The sequence below is a fragment of the Marmota flaviventris genome, chromosome 7 (genome assembly GCF_047511675.1).
Source record: "Marmota flaviventris isolate mMarFla1 chromosome 7, mMarFla1.hap1, whole genome shotgun sequence".
NCBI lineage: Eukaryota > Metazoa > Chordata > Mammalia > Rodentia > Sciuridae > Marmota > Marmota flaviventris.
The window spans coordinates 59,568,677-59,588,342 of NC_092504.1; the positions used below are offsets into that span (position 1 = coordinate 59,568,677).

A 19,666-nucleotide genomic window follows, 5' to 3' on the forward strand; every position below is an offset into this window, starting at 1 on the left:
GCCTAAAAATAACAAGGCCTGGTCCCTGGTGGCTGTTGAGTGCTCTTTCTCTGCTTCTTCCATGCCTGGAGGCACTCAACTTGATGCATGTCATATCAAGACTCATTTTGAAAACTGCCCCAGAAGTTTCTGAATTTTTCTTTTAATGAGGTAGAAAAATACAAATTACATTTAGCTAGTGTTTTTTTTTTTTTTTTTTTTTTGCCTTTTTGGTATGTTCTGTGGTGTGTGAGGCAGCTTGGCTTTCATTAGGCAACAGCCCAGAGAGTACCTTGGGGACTGACGGGTCCAGCTGCCCATTACTTTGTTGAAGGATGTGTGAAACTACTGCATCCCTGAGGCTCACAGCTAATGCCATCAGGAGCATCCCTCCAATAATGCCTAAAAATGCCTTTTGAAAATCATTAACTAATTAAAGAGGTGAAGGCATTTGGGCTCAGGTTCCAATAGAAGTCAACATAATAGCCTAATATTTGATGAGCTCTTATTTTGTGGCAAACATTGTGATAAACTTTTTACTTTATACTGTTGATATTCCATGCAATGGAAAACCTGATCAGCAGTATCTTAATTCCCAAGTATATACTGTCTATTTAATAGGAAGTCTAGACATAGACTTTTCAGGTTAAGGGGAAAGGCTCTTTTTCTCTTTCATTTTCTTTATCCTTAGTGGATTGACTTTCATCCTTGTCTTCACAAGATGAGTGCCACTGTGCCAGACATCACATCTGCTTTAAAGACGAGCAGGACAGACAAGCATTAAAGATAAGCTCGAGAGAGTTCCCCTTCCTACATATTCCTTTTATAAGGAGACAGAACTTTTCCAGGAGTCTCTTAGCCTAATATTCTAACAATTTTATTGCATAGAACTGAAGTACATTGATACCCTTTAGCTGCAAAGGACTGTAAGAAGGTAGCATTTAGCTTTCATATTCTCTATTTAAAGATAGCAAGAAGGGATTGGAAATGGCTGCTGGACTAGCCAAACAATAGCATTATCCTTACATGAATTATTTATTTAATCTTCACAATAACTCTTTGAATAAAGATAGTATTATTATCCCAAGTTTGTAGATGAGGAAGCAGAGTGATTAAGAAACTTATGCAAGGTCACACAGAAAATAAATGGTTTGGCTTCTAGTTTTAATCATTGCAGGTGACTGTATAGCATGGTAGTTAAGAGGGCAAGTCTAAAGGTAGCCTACTTTCTAGAGTTTGAATCCTAGGTGTATTCTTTTCTAATTGTATATCCTGCAAAGCTGTTTAAATCCTTCATGTCTCTGTTTGCTCACTTATGAAAAGAAAATATCAGTAACACTCACCCTAAGTATATTGTGAAGATTAATGATTCAATACTTGCAAATTGCACAGAATATGGCACATTTAAAAAATGTTCAGTGAGAAGCTATGAAGCAAGAAGCTTTATTTGTAATAGCCCTAATCTGAAAACAGCCCAAGTGTCCATCATTAGTGGAATGGACAAAGAAATTGTGGTATATTTGAACACATTTACAATACAGTTGAGCACAGTCCTTTAGTGAAAAAAGGCTGAGCTGGAAATACACACAACATAAGTGAGTCTCAGAATGACTGAAAGAACAGAGATATAAAGAGCACACACTGAAAGCTTCCACTTATGTAGAGTTCAAGTGCAGGCAAAACAAAGCTATGTGACAAGAGTCATAGAGGCACATTATGAGAGGACACTGGGAACTTTCTGGGGTTCTGGAAGGATTCTGAGTCCCAATCTGGGTGGTGGTAACACAGGTGTGGACACATATAAAACTTTATTGAGCTGGATACTTAAGATGTAGGCATTTTATCACATGTAAGTTCTATTTTCATTTTAAAAATAAAGAAAGAAACCATGAAACATTCATGACTGGCCTCTTTAATAGAAAACCTTAGAAGAATTGGTTGTAGAGAGAGAAAGGGACATACCAGTGTCACAAGCTATTGATCTTCTTTCAGAAGGTCCCTGCTGCCCTCTCCAGGATCAGAGAAAACATCCTCAGTCATTTTCTTAGTTTTTGCCCTGAAGCCATCCCCAGTCTCTTGCCTGCCCATTGATGGCCAAGTGTGGACTTTGGAGGTGAAGCCAACAGCAATACAAGGCCTGGCTGTACTTCATAGATGTCATTCTGTGTGCAGTCAGATTGCCTGCTAACTCACCAACAAAAATGTTGGAGTGCATCTGCCTGGGTGTCCCAGAGACCTTCCCCTCTAAAGGCAGATTGCAGGGAGCTGACCACTCAGTGGGTTCCTGTTCTCTGTGGAACAAGAAGTCATGGAGGGTGCCGGCAGTTGAGCTGGAAGCCATATGGGAAAAGAAGTGGACAAGTGCCCGTGGGCCACCTCAGCTATCTGGGCCATCGGAAGCCTGAAAAAGACCCTTGAAGAAAGAAACTCAGTGCAGAGTGATTGTATGGGCTTTGTTAAATTCTGATTATTTACAGGGTCTCAGGGATAAGAAATGACTAGATTGGGACTTGGGATTGAAAGAGGTGGGTGGGTGAAACAGATTACCACTCCTCAACTCCGCAAGAGACCCCTGAATTTTACAAACATCCACACACAAAAGCATGTTTCTTTTTAATCCCATGAGGCATTTTAAGTTTAGGTAAGTCATTGAGCAAGCAGGAAAGGGACCTGGGAGGTGACCTGGGCTGGCAGGGCAGAGGGCGTGGCCTGCAGCACACAGGGAGGGGAGGAAGGAGAGAATCACTCTGTGAACCATAGCCGCTGCCTCTGTTAAAAGCTGGTCACTGGCAAATCACCTGAAGTGTGGCCTGAATCTGCTCCTTCCCTTCTGCATGAGAATGTCTAAATATCCTCCTGAGAAAAGTGAGGCATGGGGAAGAAGAAATTGCACATAAAGATGCTTAGGGCAACCTGTCCAAGTCACCTCCATCCTGGGTTTGGGTGGACTGAGGTGCAGTTTTGGCTTCCACTGCCCTAGCAGATCCTGGTCCCTTAGCTTCAGAATCCCCAGAGATCCCTTGTTAATGGTCTTCAGAGACCTGGATGGGGCACAGACCAGGCCATGGCTACAGCCACATCTTAATGTATAACAGTTGCATATTTGATATTTTCTGTGTGGGATTCTGTGTATACTCTTTCTCTGGACCCCACAAATATTAGGGTTGAGCCTATGAAAGGGAAGAAACAGAGATCATGACATTGTCCTTCAGGAAATTCCCCAATAACTGAACATGGCCTTTCTCCCTTGCTACTACCCACTACAGGAGGCTATACTCCCTGTCAACCATGATTTCTAAAAAGTTATTCACCCTCCTCCATTGCCATTCCTTCTCTCCACTGTCCCATCTGAAAAGCTTCAATATGGCACCCTCAGAATTTTAGGAATCTGTCAGCATCCCTGCTCACACAGCCTCCCCAGGGGCCAACCACCCAGCCTGGATGCAGCAGCAAGTATTGGGAAGCATTTGACTGACAAAGACAGATGTTGCTCCTAAGAAAAAGAAAGAAAATGGCATATTTTTTTTCCCCAGGAAGCACAAGATTCTTCACAATGTTATTTTCTCATTAGCATTCATAGCACCCACAGGGAGCCTGGTGATATCATTAGTACTGATTTAAAGGATGGAGAAATTGAGTCATATGCCAGGTCTGCAGGTTCTGATTTGGTGGCCAGAAAACAGAAGCTCTTTCCTCTTTTTGGAATGAATTATATCTCATTTCCATAAACAAAACACTCCGGAGAATACAGCTTTTCTACTTGAAACAAGTATCTTCTTAAACACAGTTGGATGACTTTGGGGCATACACATTCTGTCTAGACATATGCTTTCAGATACCATATGGTTGGACCACACTCTGATGAGTAATGCTTTTGCAGATGTTAGATGAACTTTCTAGAGTATTGGGTGTCCTCAGCATCCCCAACCAGACAACATGGGAAACTTGTGGGGGCATGTCTCACTCTACCTTTTAGACACTAAGACCCAGCTTTGATATTGAAAAAAAAAAAGTGTATACACACACACACACACACACACACAGTATTTCAAGAGCTGATGACTCAGGTCTATAACATGCATAAAGACAAGAAATGACTGCAGTCTCTGGAAGAAAGCAAATAAAAATAACAGCCTATTTGGAGGCCCATCCAAAATTGCATGTTAGTTGATCATTTTTATGGAACTTAAAAGCTAATCCAAGAGAGGATTTATTCCTGCGATGGTGACTCAGCATATAAGCCAAACAACATTCCTGTTTTTCAAGGGGTAGAAAATCCATGTTTTCACTCAATATGTATCGAGCACCTTCTCTATGCCAGGCACTAAGGCAAGAAAGGCAAGTCACAGCCCTTGTTATCAGGGCTCCCGACGTGATCCGAAACAAGTGCAGCAAGAAATGATGCTTCATGATACTGTGCGCCACAGTGAGTCAAGTGCTGCATCCACACCGAGAAGGGCTCCATCCAGTTGTCATTACTCAGAACTGGAATGGCAAAAGGGGAGTCAGGGAGGAACAGTCAGGATAGGAAGAACAGCAGGTGCAAAAGCAGGGAGGCAGATGGTTCTAGAATATTTCAAGCATTCACCGTGATTCAGATTGACAAGATCTCAGGGCCCATGGGGGTGGAGTGGAGAGACCACAAAAAGTGTTGTGTTGTGCCAGAGAGCTCAGGATTTATCCCCAGGACATGTACAATCCTGTGATAGGATTAAGAGAAGGGAAGGTTCCTACAGCCAGACAGTGTTCTTAAGATCACTCCACGGGTCCTTATTATAGACTTTATTAGGGGAGACTGATGAAAATTGAGGGTTGATTACCTTGCAAACATAGGGCCTAGACTTCAAAAACACCCTTACATTTCCCAGTTCAATACCACAGAATGATTGGCAGGCTGGACCTGGAGCAAGACAATTTGGGGTTCAAGCTTCAGCTGTGCTGCCTATTAGCCAGGTAAACTTAGGAATGGTTTAACATTTTTGAGCATCTGTCTAATTATCTGTGAAACTGAGATAACAAAGGTGCCTACCTTGTAGAGGTTATGTGACGACAAAATGAGGTGACACTCGTAAAGCACTCAATAGAGCATTCAGCTCCTTTACTCACTGTGTGTGTGTGTGTGTGTGTGTGTGTGTGTGTGTGTGTCCCCTTGGCCTTTTCAGAAGTCCCCTGTGGTGCTGTGTGGAGTCACTGTTAGCAATCACTCAGCACGCAGACCTCCAGCAGCCTTGGGGCCTCAGCCAGGAGGGCACAGGCAACACCTGGCTGACTTGGCAACAGCAGGGGAGGGCTTAACTGTGTTTCAATCAAGTTTCACCAAATTGGCAAAAAGCTTTGTCACATGTTTTATCAGGTACTTGACAAGCCTGGGGCAAGAAAGGAGAAGGCATAAAGGGAAAAAAGAAATAGAGTGAGCAGTGCAGATAATCAGGCAGCCTAGGACTTTGACACTGGCCTAGGTTGCTGTTCATGGAATCCAGGAAAGGTGACAGAGTTCAGGCCATTCACTGACCTGCATTCCTGATACTCAGGTGGGTCAGGAGGTGCAGAATGCAGACTCTCCAGCCTGGAGTGTCGTGTAACTCCTCTCAGCACTAGGAGGATTTGCCTGCATGTCCCAGCCCTCAGCCCCTACATCCCTATTCCTAATAAGGCCAGAAACAGGGAGGAAGCCAAAATGAAGCTCTTTCAAATACAGAGAGATGTAAACAATGCTATTGGTCTCCCCCATAAAAGACAATGCACATAGAAACAAATAATTTTCTATCCAACTAAGAATCTGGATGCCTTTTCTTCAGAGCAACAATCTGTCAGCAGTTCCTGCAACATGGAGGCTTGAGTCAGAGTGAACTCCAGCCAAGATCACCATTTGTAAACCCCCAAGGAGGAACTTCAGATTGGGTTGCACTCATGCCCTTTGACCTCACATTGGGCTAATTCTCAAGAGATATCTTTCTGGAATCATTCCATTTCATGTATGTGGGCCTGTCCATGGCTAGGCAGGCATGCCCAGCATTGTCATCCTGTTTTTTAAACAATGCTTATTCACCTCTACATGAGAAATTCATGGGTTTGATCTCTTCATTCTATTAACTGCCATTTTTCTTAAGGAAATATTAAAACTGATTATTCCCCCCACCCCAGCCCAAAGGAAAATGGCTTTCCTGTGGGTGGGAAGAAGTATGGGGGCACTATATTTGTTTTACCTCCTTCAGTTGCCAGTCTTCCATGGGCTCCCACTTGCTTACTCTGTAATGAAGCCTGCTGCAGTAAGATTTACCAGCCTTCTTGAGACTGGGGCACAATATGTTCATGGGGGCAGAAGGTGGAAGGTCCAGTTCTGACTCTGTCTTTACACAGTTCTTTCTAGGCAGACACTGCCTGTTCACATCACTTTTCCTTTCTGCATCTGTCCCCCTATTTGCGAATAAAAGGTTATACCCACTTATCCCTTAGGCCCTCTCCAGCCCGGAAATTGTTTTTGGAAATCCTAAGAAAACATTTATTCTTCCCTGTTAGACTTATTAAGTTTTATATCCTTCAGGAAACACAAGATGTACATATAAGAAAGCAGAAACCATATTTCAGAATGTCTTAGGGTTTTGAAATGTTGAAGCCTTAGCCTGCGAGTGATGGTTTAGAGATGTGGCCTTTGGGAGGTAATTACATTTTGATGAGGTAATGAGAGTGGGGCCCTCATGATGGGATCATTGCCCTCATAAAACACACCAGAGCATCTGTACTGTCTCTTTCTCTTCCCTTCCTCCCCACATCCAACTTTCCCAAGGAAAGGCTATGAGAGAAATAGCTGGCAGGTGACCATCTTCAAGCCTGGAAGTGGACCCGTGCCAGAAACTGAATTGACTAGCACCTTGATCTTGGATTTTCAAGCCTCCAGAATTGTAAGAAATAAGTTTATTGTTAAGCACTCAATCTGCGGTACTTAGTTATAGCCGTCCAAGTGGACTGCGACAGCCAGCATTTTCTAGGAGATCCACGGTGTCTTAGCCTTGGCTGTCTTCATGCAGAAGGAGGACTTACCCCCAGGTAGTCAGGGCAGCATGGAAGGTCCCATCAAAGATGGCAAAGCAGAGGTTTCGAGTGTCTCATTCAAGTGATAATAACCTATACTGTCACACAATTTCATGCATCGTTGGTTTGTTAGGAGTAGAAACTGCCTGAACTAGACCACAAAATACTCTAAATAATTACATAGTAGGTAATCATGGGAAATGAATGACCATTTCCAGTCCTCTTTGAAAGAAGGCAAGGTAGAGTATGAAAGTATATTAATAAGAATTAAACCAGAAAATGGGAGTCTGCAGCAACAAAACTCATTCTTGGAGCATGTCATCTGTAGTACTGTAAGGATTTCCATAGTGAAGTTTTTAGCTCCACTGGAAATGACAGTGTAAGTGTCACCCTGAACAACATAGATCTGAAGCAGCATCATGTACATTCTTCTCCTTTCAGAACCGATTCAAATGTCACCTCTTCTAATGACTTTTTTAAATGTCATTTGAAAAGGACATTTGTATATTTTACATTCTGTATTCTCCTAATAGAATTTATTAATCTTTTCTCAGGGCTCTCATTGCAAGTCAGTTTTACTTTTATAAAGTACTTTCCACATCATACTATAGGAAGTTGAATATCCTTTCTGTCCTGCTAGATGGAGAACTCCCCAATGGCAAAGCCATGGACATAGAATCTGCTCAATAAAAACTTGAATGAATGAATGAATGAATGAATAGATGCTTCTTTAAAGATCTCTTGTTTGTCTCAGACTTCCAGAGATACTTTGACTGGGATACCAGACAGAGGGTCTCTGCCTCCATCTGCCCATATATGATTCTAATGAACAGAAGTTAAACAGAGTCATCTTTTTGCCCTTAGAATCTTTAATCAGCCACAGGGACTGCCAGGAAACAGCCAGTAAGTTCCAAAGGTCACATGTGAAGTTCTGATGTTTTAATAATATTTGTCCTAACTGTTGTTTTGTCCATATTTCAAGTACTTCCTGATGTGTCTTTATCCTAAAACTGTTGACTGTTCATGGCCATCAAAAGACCATTATTACAGCATGGAATACCATGTAGCCTGTTTTCCTGTTTAGTATGACTCTCTTGTAGTTCATAGTCTTGACCAAATTATTTTTTCTTTTTCTTTTCTTTTTTTCAGTGTGGGTTATTGAACTCAGGGCCACACACATGCAATGCAAGTACTCCAAGTACTCTACCACTGAGTTATACCCCAACATCCACCAACTCCTTTTAAATAAAATCTATTATTTTGATGAAAATCCAAATGTTAAGTTGAATATAGACTCTGTAGCACAGTTTTCTATCAACTCCCAAATCTGTTGCATGGGGTAGAATGATAAGTCAGCAGATTTTATGTGAATGCTTCCCCATTGGTCTTTTATCCGTTCTTCTATTCTAATATCTAGCCTATGTTCTCCTCCTTCTGAGTCTTGATCTTGGTTGGCCTTTATCTATGTGCATGCTTCAAGGAAATCTCCCAGGGGTATGTAAGGTTAAATAGTTGAAACCTAACAAGACATCAGCAGTAGGCATATGTCATGGTGAAATAACAAAGAGTTAGTTAGACAAGAAACTTACCCTCTGATAGCACCAGATATTTCCAGAGTAGTGTCCTCAGATCTCACTACTGGATTTGATGTGGTGTGTGAGGGACAGAGAGGCATGAAGGATGGTGTCCCAGTTTTTAATGAGTAAATTTGTGAATGGGGGTCCCACCTACCAAGATGGAAATGAGTAGGGAAAAGCTACTTGGGGGAGGAAAAGGAGGTGGGGAGGCAAGCAAGAGAAGTATTACCTAGAAGGTGAGATCCTAAACCTGTGTCTACCAGAGTATTAACTAGCACATAGAAGCCGCTCATTAAACAATAAATGAATGGATAAAACAGATGGGTAAATGAAGGATGGAAGGGAGAGACAGAAAAGGAATTTAAAATTCTATAAAATACGAAGAACACTTGGCAGAATGATATGATGGTGAAAACCCCAGGCTCGGATTTCAACAAACTGGGTTCCAGGCTCAGAATATATTTCCAAACCTCAGATCACTCCTGCTAGCTTCTGTTCTGGGACCTCCCGCCTCTTTCCTCCTCTGTTGGAAAAGTGCTCACATATGTATTCATCACAGACACCAGGTTCTGCTTCCCTGTGCTAAGTGCCAAGGACCAGCGAACAGCCAATCAGGGAGGTCCTCTACTTTTGCTGCAGGTGGGGCGGAACTGAAGTCCCTCTGCAGACACAGCTTCCTTTACTGCCAGTCAGCACACAGGTCTGACCGCACCTCTCTTCCCACTATATGCACCTCAGCATCCCTCCAGTTGTTGTGAAGCCAATGCCCCAGCCATCCAAATTCCAGCAAGTCAGCTGACTGGGAGGGACAGTCTCACCCCTGAAGAACACTGGTTTAAGCAAGAAGGGGATGAGACTAGTTCACTCCACTTACTTGAGCTGACTGACCCACTAATTGCTCTTACAGAGCCTTCAGGCTGGTTCCTACAGAGAGTCACAAAGCAAGAGGAGAGCAATTAGTGGGAAGAATACTTTTTAAAAGTCACCTTCACAATCATGGAGGGCACAGTGTAAAATGAGAAATACCTGTGGCAGTACTGTAAAACAGCTGCGGGGCAAGCACCTCACTGCTATTTCACATATTATGTGGTTTTCACATATTAACTGCTTTTGTACTGGCTCTTTCACAGGTTTGAGGGTACAGAGCCTGCCTACATCAACCTCCTTACCTGTTTCTCTTCCGGCAAAAATAACCCCACCGGCCTCCACCTGGACCAGCTCTGCACAGAACCCTGTGGCCCTCACTGCGTCCCTAGCCAGTGGCGTTCACAATACCTCGGTACTCCCAGTCACAGACATAGCCCCGACATCTGCACTGCCCAAGCATGTGTCCATTGAACCCACAGAAGAAGCAATCACCAGCCCATCCTCGAGCTGGGAAGGCACAAACCCAGGCCCCTCGCTTCCTGGGTTCTTATCAACCAGCAGTGTGGTACACGTGACACCCACGCCCGAGGAACACAACTCCAGCAGTCCTGAAGTAAGCGTGCCAGCTGAAGGGTCGCAGTCCCCTACATCCCTCTCCCCTCAAACTCTGGCCTCTTCACCCTCCTCCTCCTCATCCACCTTACCACCTGAGATCCTTTCTGCCTCTGTCACCTCCAACCACAGCACCACTGTGACCAGCATCCAGACCACAGGAGCTCCAGCTACATCAGAGTCCCCAACAGAGGAGCACAGCTCTGGTCACACGCCTACTTCCGGGGCCACAATGGAGCCAGTGCCCAAGGAGAAAACACAGCAGGAAACTGAGCCCAAAACAGTGATATGCGAGTCCGAGACTACCACCACCTTCCTGATCATGCAGGAGGTAGAACATGCGTTAAGTTCAGGTGAGTCTCCATCTAGAAAACACAAGTGTTCTTGCCCATGCTGAGATGTTAAGAACCCATTCTGTTACCCAAACATGACTCCATTGGAGTTTTGGAGTGTGACACCTGAAGGTAATGATAACTTGCAAGAATTTCCACAAGAATGCAAATGTTAATCTTTGTCACTTGATAATTTCCACATGACATATTATGCATTAGAGCTGATGGTCACCTACCTGTTTTGTCTTCTTGTCTTCTTACAATGTCACAGAGATTATAAATGAGTGATGCTATAGAGTGAGAGGATTAACGACATGACCTTGGGTCAAGCTTCCTAGATTTCCACTCTGACTCTGGACCTTGAGCAAGTGACTTCATCTCTTTGTGCCTTTGTCTTTTCTCACATGTAAAATGGGCACAGAATAGATTCTACTGCATAATGTTCTTGAGGAGATAAAATGAGTTTTTGACATATAAAGTGCTTAGAATAGTTCCTGGCAGGGAGTAAGTGCTCAGGAAATATCAGTTATTATTCCGCTCAGTGTTTTAAAGAAGTGTTTACCTCTTGGAAACGAGTCGAAGTAGGGTAGAGATGGAGAGAACTTGCTTATTCTTTATTGTCACTGATGTAGTTCATGGGAAAGGCAATAAATTTTACAGGGAATCGCATTTGTTTTTGTTCTCCCAGCAACACTGTAAAGTTATTATTTTTATCTTCATTTTGCAATCTTGGAAATTCTGATGAGCAATATTTAGGGTCTTTTCTGAGGCTACATGTATCTGCCACCAATGTGAAACTGTAAATTTTAGGGTGTGGGATGGGAAAAGGCTTTCATGGGAGCGAGGGCTTGGTCGTTTGGCTGAGATAGAGTGAGGCGAGAACAGCCAGAAGGTGAAGGGGGCAATGGAGCGGCAGCTTCCCCTGGGTGGGCCCGTGACAGGCACAGCTACCCAGAATATTCTGGACAGGCGAGGGTCAAATGAAAGGCTGTCACTGAGAAGAAATCCACAGCTTTTAACAATAAATGAGCACTATGAATAAAAACCAAGCTGGACAGTGTGGCATGAAGACAGAACTAAGATTAACAAAGACCTGATTCCTCCTGGAAGAGTCCACACTGCGGTAAGGGAAAAGTCCCAAAGAATTGTAAATTCGTATTTCAAAAGGCTCAGAATATCAGTGAGGGTCCCAACAAGAGAGACACTCAAACTGAGATAAAGGAACGAATTACAAAATCTGGCAGGGGAACAGGGGACCCACAGGGGGTCTTGATCACAGGACAGTCAGGCCTGAGAGGGAAGAAGGGAGTAGTGACCAGAACCCAGAAGGGGAGAGGCCTGTAGAAGACTGTCTTGATGGGAGCAGTGACTCCTGGTTGAAGGACACCTCTGTTCCAAGGTCAACTGCCTGTGAAGGGAGTACTCCGCTCTCCCTCTCCCTCTCTGATTTGGATACAGAAACCAAGAAAGCTATTAGTAGTCCCAACAGGTCAGCCTCCTAGATGACTGCTCACAGAAGGGTTGGGGGTAGAACTGCAGAGGCCAAAGGAGGTCATCTAGTTCCCATCCCCTTGGTACCCTGTTTATACCTGCAGGCCAGCACTTAGAGCACTACCATGAATGTGTGCCTTCCGTCTCTGTCTCTATCCTACCCCCAACCCCCACCCCCAGCCCCACCACCATGACCCCACCTCCACCCTCCCTCTCATCATGCGAGTAACATCTGTGGCTTAGAGGGGTGCCTGGAGCAGAGTGGGAGTCTTAAAGACTCTAACAAAGTGGACATCCAAGTATGGCCTTGTAGACATGCCCCTCCCCATCGCTATTCTCTTTCCTGGTTCAGTCTTCTACTACCACCTGTGTGTACTACTTCCATTTTCCAACTGGTCTCCCTCTCCCTCGTTCCACTCTCTGTCCCCTCCAACATAGTCTAGACATGGAAGATCAATAGTCCTGAACAAAAAGTCTGAGCTTGGCATATTCAAATCCTCATAATCTGACACATCCATTCCTTTCTACAAGTACTCTGGTGTCTTGAATTTTTTTTAAGAGCTCTGTTCTAATATTTCATCTTGATTTTTAGGCCACACATCTTGATATCTCCAACTCAGCTGGGTCATGAGGCACAAACTTAGTGGCAGGATTGGGCCAGGAATCTCTGTAGTTCTAGAGAACTTGCACACAGCAGGAACTCCAGAGAAAATGAATAAAGGAATGCTTGCATGGATGGGAAAGAGATCATCATGGCAGGTGAAGGGGAGATAACTGAGCATGGACCAGTGTGCATTTCACAGCCCAGAGAAGATTTATCCCTTATGATATAGTAAAGAAAAGAAAGCTTATTGTGCTTGATGCAGAGTATAAGTCCTGATCTTTGAGTTTTTGAGTTTTCCATAGTTTAAGGAGAGAAAGGACACAAGCACAAGGAACTCTTGACACTTCCTTAGTTTCTGACAATGAACTGAGATGGGTGGAAGGATCTTTGGGACAAAGTGGTACAATCTGTTCATTTCAAAGTTTCTTCAAACTGTGCCCCGGAAGTCTGAAGTGTCTTGTTCAAGGTCACACAGTTCAGTGGCAGAGATGGCCCTAGAGCCAGATCCCTAACCCACAGTCAAGTCACTGTCACCACGCAGCATTGCTGCACTGCTCCCCCTGAGAATCTGCCTCCAGGATCTGGGGATGTTCTTATTCAGTGACTTGAGTGCTGTCTCTGGTAGGGGCAGCGTAAGACCAAACTTTTGCATGATCATCTGGCTTATTCCAAGTGGGTTCACACAACATATTTCTCTTAACCAAGGACTCATCTTCTCAACAAATACCAGAACATGGTCATCAGTGAATAATTTTGAAGCAAGACAAATGCTTTGGATGCTAAGCCTGACTACAGGGATTGGGAAGGCTCCCTAGTGGAGGGAGCTAGGAGCTGAGCTGCAGGAGATAAAGGGAATTAGGGCTTAAGGAGAGCAAAAGGGGATTTTAGCAAGGATATTTCTTGTGCTTCTGTGTGAAGGTGAGGCTCAGGGGCATGACAGGTAATTCTGCATACACAGTGCTACAGAGAATCCACCACCCCCGCCCCCTGCCAGTTGTCAGCCTGTAACCACCCTTGGTGAGGAATCAATGCCTTCCACATTTCCAGTTCTGGTGGTTAATTCTCAGGCCTGGTTTCAGCAGACCTGTCAGCAGCCATGGACCAGGACAGTTATGGTGACTGCCCTCATCTTTAAAGCACTGCCTCCACTAAAGTCCTGGACAAGTTCTGTCTTGGTCCTTCACCTATTCTGACCTCTGCCTCACTTCTCCCCCTCACCCTGCTGCACCGTCCAGGTTGAGCAGTCCAGGGCCACCACTGTCTTCTTCCCTCCACGATCTCTTCATCTTAGAGTTTCCCTCCCTCTCCTCTCTCCACACTCATTCTTGAGATGATTGCACCCTGGTCCATGACTTTAAATGACATCTGTATGCTGATTCCCTGTTTTATATCATTGAAATCATATGAAATGAGTTCCTCACCTCTCAGTGTGCTCCTCCCTCTCTCCTGCCCTTTTTTCTTTCAGTTCCTTAGGCCAAAACCCTGGCAGTGATCCTAGACTCCTTTCTTTCTCACATACTCCCCATCTGACCCATCAGCTCTACAAGGATCACTCCTCACCCTTCCATTATCTCTCAAGTGGATTACTCTATCATTCCTGTAACTGGTCTCACAACTCACCACACCCTGTCAGAGAGAGCCTTTTAAAACTCACAGGACTTTAGGGTCTGTTTGATGTTTGTCCTGAACTCTGCATTGCTGTCTGATAACCAGCCTCAGCTGCCTCCTAGTCAGAGGAAGAGTTCAGAATCCAAATGCTCCTCTGACCTTGACCTCTTTTTCCAAGGATGTGGCTGGTACTCATGTCAATCTTCATATCTGAGCTCTACAAGGTCAAAAGTGAAGGGAGGGCTGCCTTGTTAGGCTGATGCCTGTGTGGCCAATTCAGCAGCCAATATCCAGATGTGGCTTTTGAACATATGAAATGTGTAGTCCCATTTGAGATGTTCTGTAATAGTAAAATACACACTGGATTTCCAAGACCTAGTACTAAAAGAAGAATGGAAACAATAATTTTTAGATTGGTTGCATGTTGAAATAATAACATTGGGGTAAATAAAAACTTTTTTTTAATAAAAAACTCAGAACAGATTCTGCTGCTCCTTGGCTATAACTTCTATAATTGCTTCCCCTCTGAATCAGAGTAAAGGGCAAAGTCTGTTTTGTGCCCACAATGCTCAGCATGATCTGAACCTGCATGGCCTCTTCTTCCACTCTCAAACATGCTGGCAATCTTTCTGTTTATTGAACATACAAATAATACTCCTGCCTGGGCCTTTGCACTTATTGTTGCCCCTGCCTTAAACATTCTGTCTCTCCAGACCTTTAATGGCTCTCTCCTATTCATTGTCAGGACTCTGTTTAACAAGCCTTTATTCACTTCCTTATCTGAAATAGGAACCCCATCATTGTTGGTCCCTCTGCCTCATTTTATTTATCTTTTAATTGCTTACTATTTTCTGACTTCATCTCCTTTATAAGATAAGTGCCTGTTTTCTATCACTGGACTGTCAGGTCCATGAAAGCAGTGGCCTGTTCACAAAGAGGAAGATGTAACTTATATCCTCAGCTTCTAGAACACAGCCTGACCCACGGTAGGCTTTCAGTAACATTCGTTGAATCAATGAATTGAAGAATCTATCAGCTAGTATCAGGGAAGTTGTTTAATCTCTCTGAACCTATTTTATCAGTCAGACAGAATAGGGCCAGCATCAGCATGATGGAGTTATTCTAAGGTTTGGATGAGATAATAAATTTCACTATTAAGCAGTGGTTTAATCAATGACTGTGATTCATATTTTACTACTATTCACTGTTATTATTGTTGCTGCTATTTTGTTGTAGTAGTTATCATCATTATTATATTCACCATGAAGAGAAATACCCTCCATCTTTAACACTGAACTTTCACTATGAGCTGAGCATCTGGCTAAGTAGTAGGGGTATAGCCATGAATAATACAGTCACTTCTCTCCTGGAGTTTGCAGTGTAGCATGTACAGGGCATAGAAAGTAGCATAGTTTGACAGACCCAGGCTGCATGGAGGGAGACATTGCAAATATAGCAGGAAGGAAGACCTCACGACTTGTGCTGGAGAACCATTGGGAGTATGATAAGGTAATGATGTCCATCTCATTCTACCATCTTTTTAAAAAAATAGAGAAAGAGTAGGATAAGGTAATGAGCTACACTCAGCAAGCCACTGATAGTCACCAAAGGCTTTGAATCAGGACTTGCTAAGAATTATATATCTATATATTTTTAAATTAAATCATTATAGTTATACATAATAGTTGGGTTTATTACCAGTACCTACAAGGAATTTTATTTAAATCCCCACTTTTTCCACCCTTCCTGTTCTCCTCTCTCTGCTCTACTGATCTTCCTTTCACTCCTTTATTTATTTAATTTTAATTGGTACTTTTTACATAGGCACAAAGTTGAAATTCCCTTTGGTATATTTATATATTCATATAACATTATTTCCTCCCCTTTCCCATCCTTCCTCTCCCCCTCTCATTTTCTACCTTCTACTCCACTGATCTTCCCTATATATTTATGATCCAATCCCCCACCCCTAGCCCACTTCCTTCTTTGCTTTATTTTGCTTTAACTTTTGTATTTTGCTTTAACTTCCACATATGAGATAAAACGTTCAATCCCTGATTTTCTGAGTCTGTCTTAATTGCCTTCAACTGACAGGAGAAATAGCTAGGGCAAGTTGCAGACAATTCAGGACTTAAAACACATAGAGCAGTTTATACCTGGTTTCTGATTTGTCATTGTCGATGACAGGCTATGTCACTTAACTACTCTAACATTAAGGACTCTCAGATGTAAACTGAATAAAAGAGCAATCTTTCAAGTCCTTTGGGCTTATCAAACTATGACAATTGCCTACAACATTTATCCTGTGAAGAAATGGCAGTTATATTCATAAGAGGCTTACTTGAAAATTGGGCTCATCCCTAACAGGTAGCCCTTCATCTGATCCATGGAATCATCCTTTGAGGGGAACTCAGTAGTGTCTATTCTGCAGGTGATAGAATAGATCCAAAGAGTTTAAATGTCTTATATTCTCCGATAAGTGATCAGGCCGGGATCCACTAATGCTAAGTCGTTTTGCCCCACTGTACCTATCTTGCGTGAAGCAGTAGAGATACAAAGTCAAGGAAGGACTTACAGCCCCTAGCATTACTATGCAAATGAGTTATATGGGATATTGTCAGATGTCACCAGCTGGGTCTAAGGGGTAGAGCTGCTGCATGGGAGGAGAAGCAGGTGGCCATAGCAGAAGAAACTAGTTTTGATTGGTTTTTATTTTTCAGCCTTTGACTTTTAAAGGATGACAGAAAGACATGATGAGTTAAATGTGGGTGATCTTGTGTTATTAAATGAGAACTCTTCATGTGTGGAAACTATGACTCCAGTTTGCTTTTTATCCCGTGAATGAAATTGAGTGGTTTTGAGCATAGTTCAGGACTCAGTGAATGCTTACTTGAAGGATGAGCTGACATTGCAAATCAAGTTACTTTCAAAATGTCATCAGTTCTGACACATGCAAACTTTAAAATTATATCCAATCTTCTCTCTGCGAAGTGTATGTTCTCTTTTGTTCATAAGATCCATGTGTCCACTGGTCTTATACAGCCCTGTATTTTCCATTACAAAGAGGATATGCAGTTGTGGGAATTGGTGAAATCTTTGAACTTTGAATTGCTGGTTGAACTCCAGCATTTATTTAGTATGAACTATGCTAATAAGTAAGTACCTTAAATCAAGGTCATTGAGCATCACAGACATCAAAACACCTCTCTGTACCTGTGAGGGACATTTGCTCAACCATACATCCATATCATTCATGACAAATATAGATTTGTTAAAAGAATAAGATGATAGGAAAGAAGAAAGAATAGTTTTAAAGTATGCCTAGAAAATGTTTAGGAGTGAAAAAATTGTATTCTAGTGAGTTAATGATCATATTTAAAAACATTAAAAAATAAGTTAAACATGGCATAAACAATGATCTCATATAAAATATAGTTGTAAGAAGATCATGTAAAAGCCCAGAATGTATCAGAAAGCAATAATCGGTAGGCTCTGGTTTACAAATACCGCATCATTGTACATGTTCAGGCCTGGGCCTCTTACAGTGAATGACACATCTTTCCAGGTCTCTCTGTTCCACTTCCTATTCCCTCTCTATCACTAGGTCTATTGATTTTGAATTGTTAGTAGGTACCACTCTCATTCACTTCTCTTTACGCTCATTCTCAATTCAAAACTCCCATAATCCCACAGCATCAACCCCTTAACCAGCCCCTCCTCTCCTCCTCTGCACCGGTCTCCCCAGTCTGACTTATTCTCCATTCAGCAGCCAGAATGATGATAAAATACAACTCTGATCAGATCATACATAACATGCCATCACCTACATCCCAGCCCCTTGAGGGTATCCCCTGCTGTTAGGGTGAAGCCCTCAGCCTCTAGTTGGCCTCTATCTGCCAACCCTGGGTCAGCCACACTCCTGCCTCTCCCTCTCAGCACCACCCATGCTGGCTGCCTCTCTGGTTCACCCACCTGCTGCTCTCTGACTTAAGGCCTTCATTTGTTGGGATGCTTCTGCCTGAAATCCTCTCATGACCCAGCACTTTGCCTGGTTAATTCCTATTCATTCCTCAGTTCTCAGCTCAAACGTCACTTGCTCTGGTTGTTTCCTGTGGGCCTCCCAATCTATCTCTGGCCTCTCTGTTATACACTGCCACACTTCAGTCACATCTCTTCTTCATGGTGTGTGCTTATATACCTAGCAGTGTGGCTCCTGGTTCACAGCCTTCAACTGATTTTCAAGGATGGGCCTTTGTCTGTTTGGGCTCACAAATGTGTTCTCAGCACTCAAGAGTGTCTAGCTCAGTAGGTGCTCAATAAATGTTCAATAAATCAGTCAGTCAATAAATGAGTGAATTTTGGTGATGAAATATCAAGCGTAAGGTCATAAACCCACTTATTTTCTTAGCCTAATAAATCCTGACCTTTAAATTGAGAATAAAGAAAAATTGAAGTGTCCCACTATGCACACAAAGACTCCTCTGACACTCATCACTGTAGAGAGTGTCAAGGGATTTTTGCAGCCACACTGGGCTTCTCCCCTCGCTCCCCATTTCCCATCACACCTTTCTGTTCCCATCATTCTGATTCCTACTTTTGGCTTTCCCATGGGCTGCCATGGTTACTGTTATAAGCCTGCAGTCACATTTTTTTTTTCTTTTTTGCCCAATTCTTTAAACTTATGCTAAACCATAAAGCTAGCAAAAGCAAAGCAAACTCCTATAAGGAACTCCAACTGTCAGGTTTTATTTTAGTTAAAAATTATTCTGAATTCTTCTCTGTACTTATATTTCTCCTATGGCTTACTTTTACTACCTAAATCTTCATCTACTTTTGAAATATTTCCAGAATGCCCTTTGAAAAATATATGTCAAGGTAATAAAGTCAACTATTTACCATTTATGTTGTCATCTAGCAGCAAGACAACTCCATCATACATTTTAATTGTACCAATGTCACCTTTTATTACATTTGGAGAGTTTCTGTCCCCCTGGAACAATTTTTCTTTTTCAAATACTTTCACCAATAATATATGACTAAAGTGATTTTGGAAATGCTTCCTGAGAAAGAGAGGTTTAGCTTACAAGCACAGCTAATAATGTCAATGAATATACAGCTTATTGGCTCATTGGGAAAATTGATTGGAATGTGCTGGATTCCATATACAGAGCAAAACTTTACCATCACCTTCCAACTCAAAAAGCATGCCTTTTTTAGTTACAAGGTAACTGGTCAGAGAAGTGAGAATAGATCAACAACAAGCCCTCAACTTATCAAAAAAAGGGTCTAAAAATCCCACCCCAGAGAACTGAGTGAAGAGTAGTATATCAGGAAATCACATTAAAAAATACTAAATTGATACTGTCCTTAGCATGACTTCTTTCTCAGGAAAGAAAAATGTTGGCCAATAAAAGATGGCCTTTTATTTTGTAGTATCTTGCTTTCACGGTTAAACTCATAGCCTTCAGGGATAGACCACAGGCTCAAAAATGAAGGTGAACTTATATTAAATCATAAAATCTCAGTATATTCATGAGCATGGGCATCAGAAATACTTTATCATA

At 42.6% G+C, this 19,666-nt stretch overlaps 1 protein-coding gene and 1 long non-coding RNA gene across 4 annotated transcripts in view; one reads left to right on the top strand and one right to left on the bottom strand.

The window, feature by feature from the left end:
- Window positions 1–19,666, top strand: part of Parm1 (prostate androgen-regulated mucin-like protein 1) — a 103,724-nt gene that overhangs the window by 57,507 nt on the left and 26,551 nt on the right. The window contains exon 2 of the mRNA XM_027939839.3: window positions 9,719–10,420. Within this exon, the coding sequence (XP_027795640.3) occupies window positions 9,719–10,420 (702 nt within the window). The remainder of the gene's footprint in view (window positions 1–9,718; window positions 10,421–19,666) is intronic.
- LOC114096351 (uncharacterized) overlaps window positions 1–19,666 on the bottom strand; it is a 251,648-nt gene that overhangs the window by 35,232 nt on the left and 196,750 nt on the right. The window lies entirely within an intron of this gene.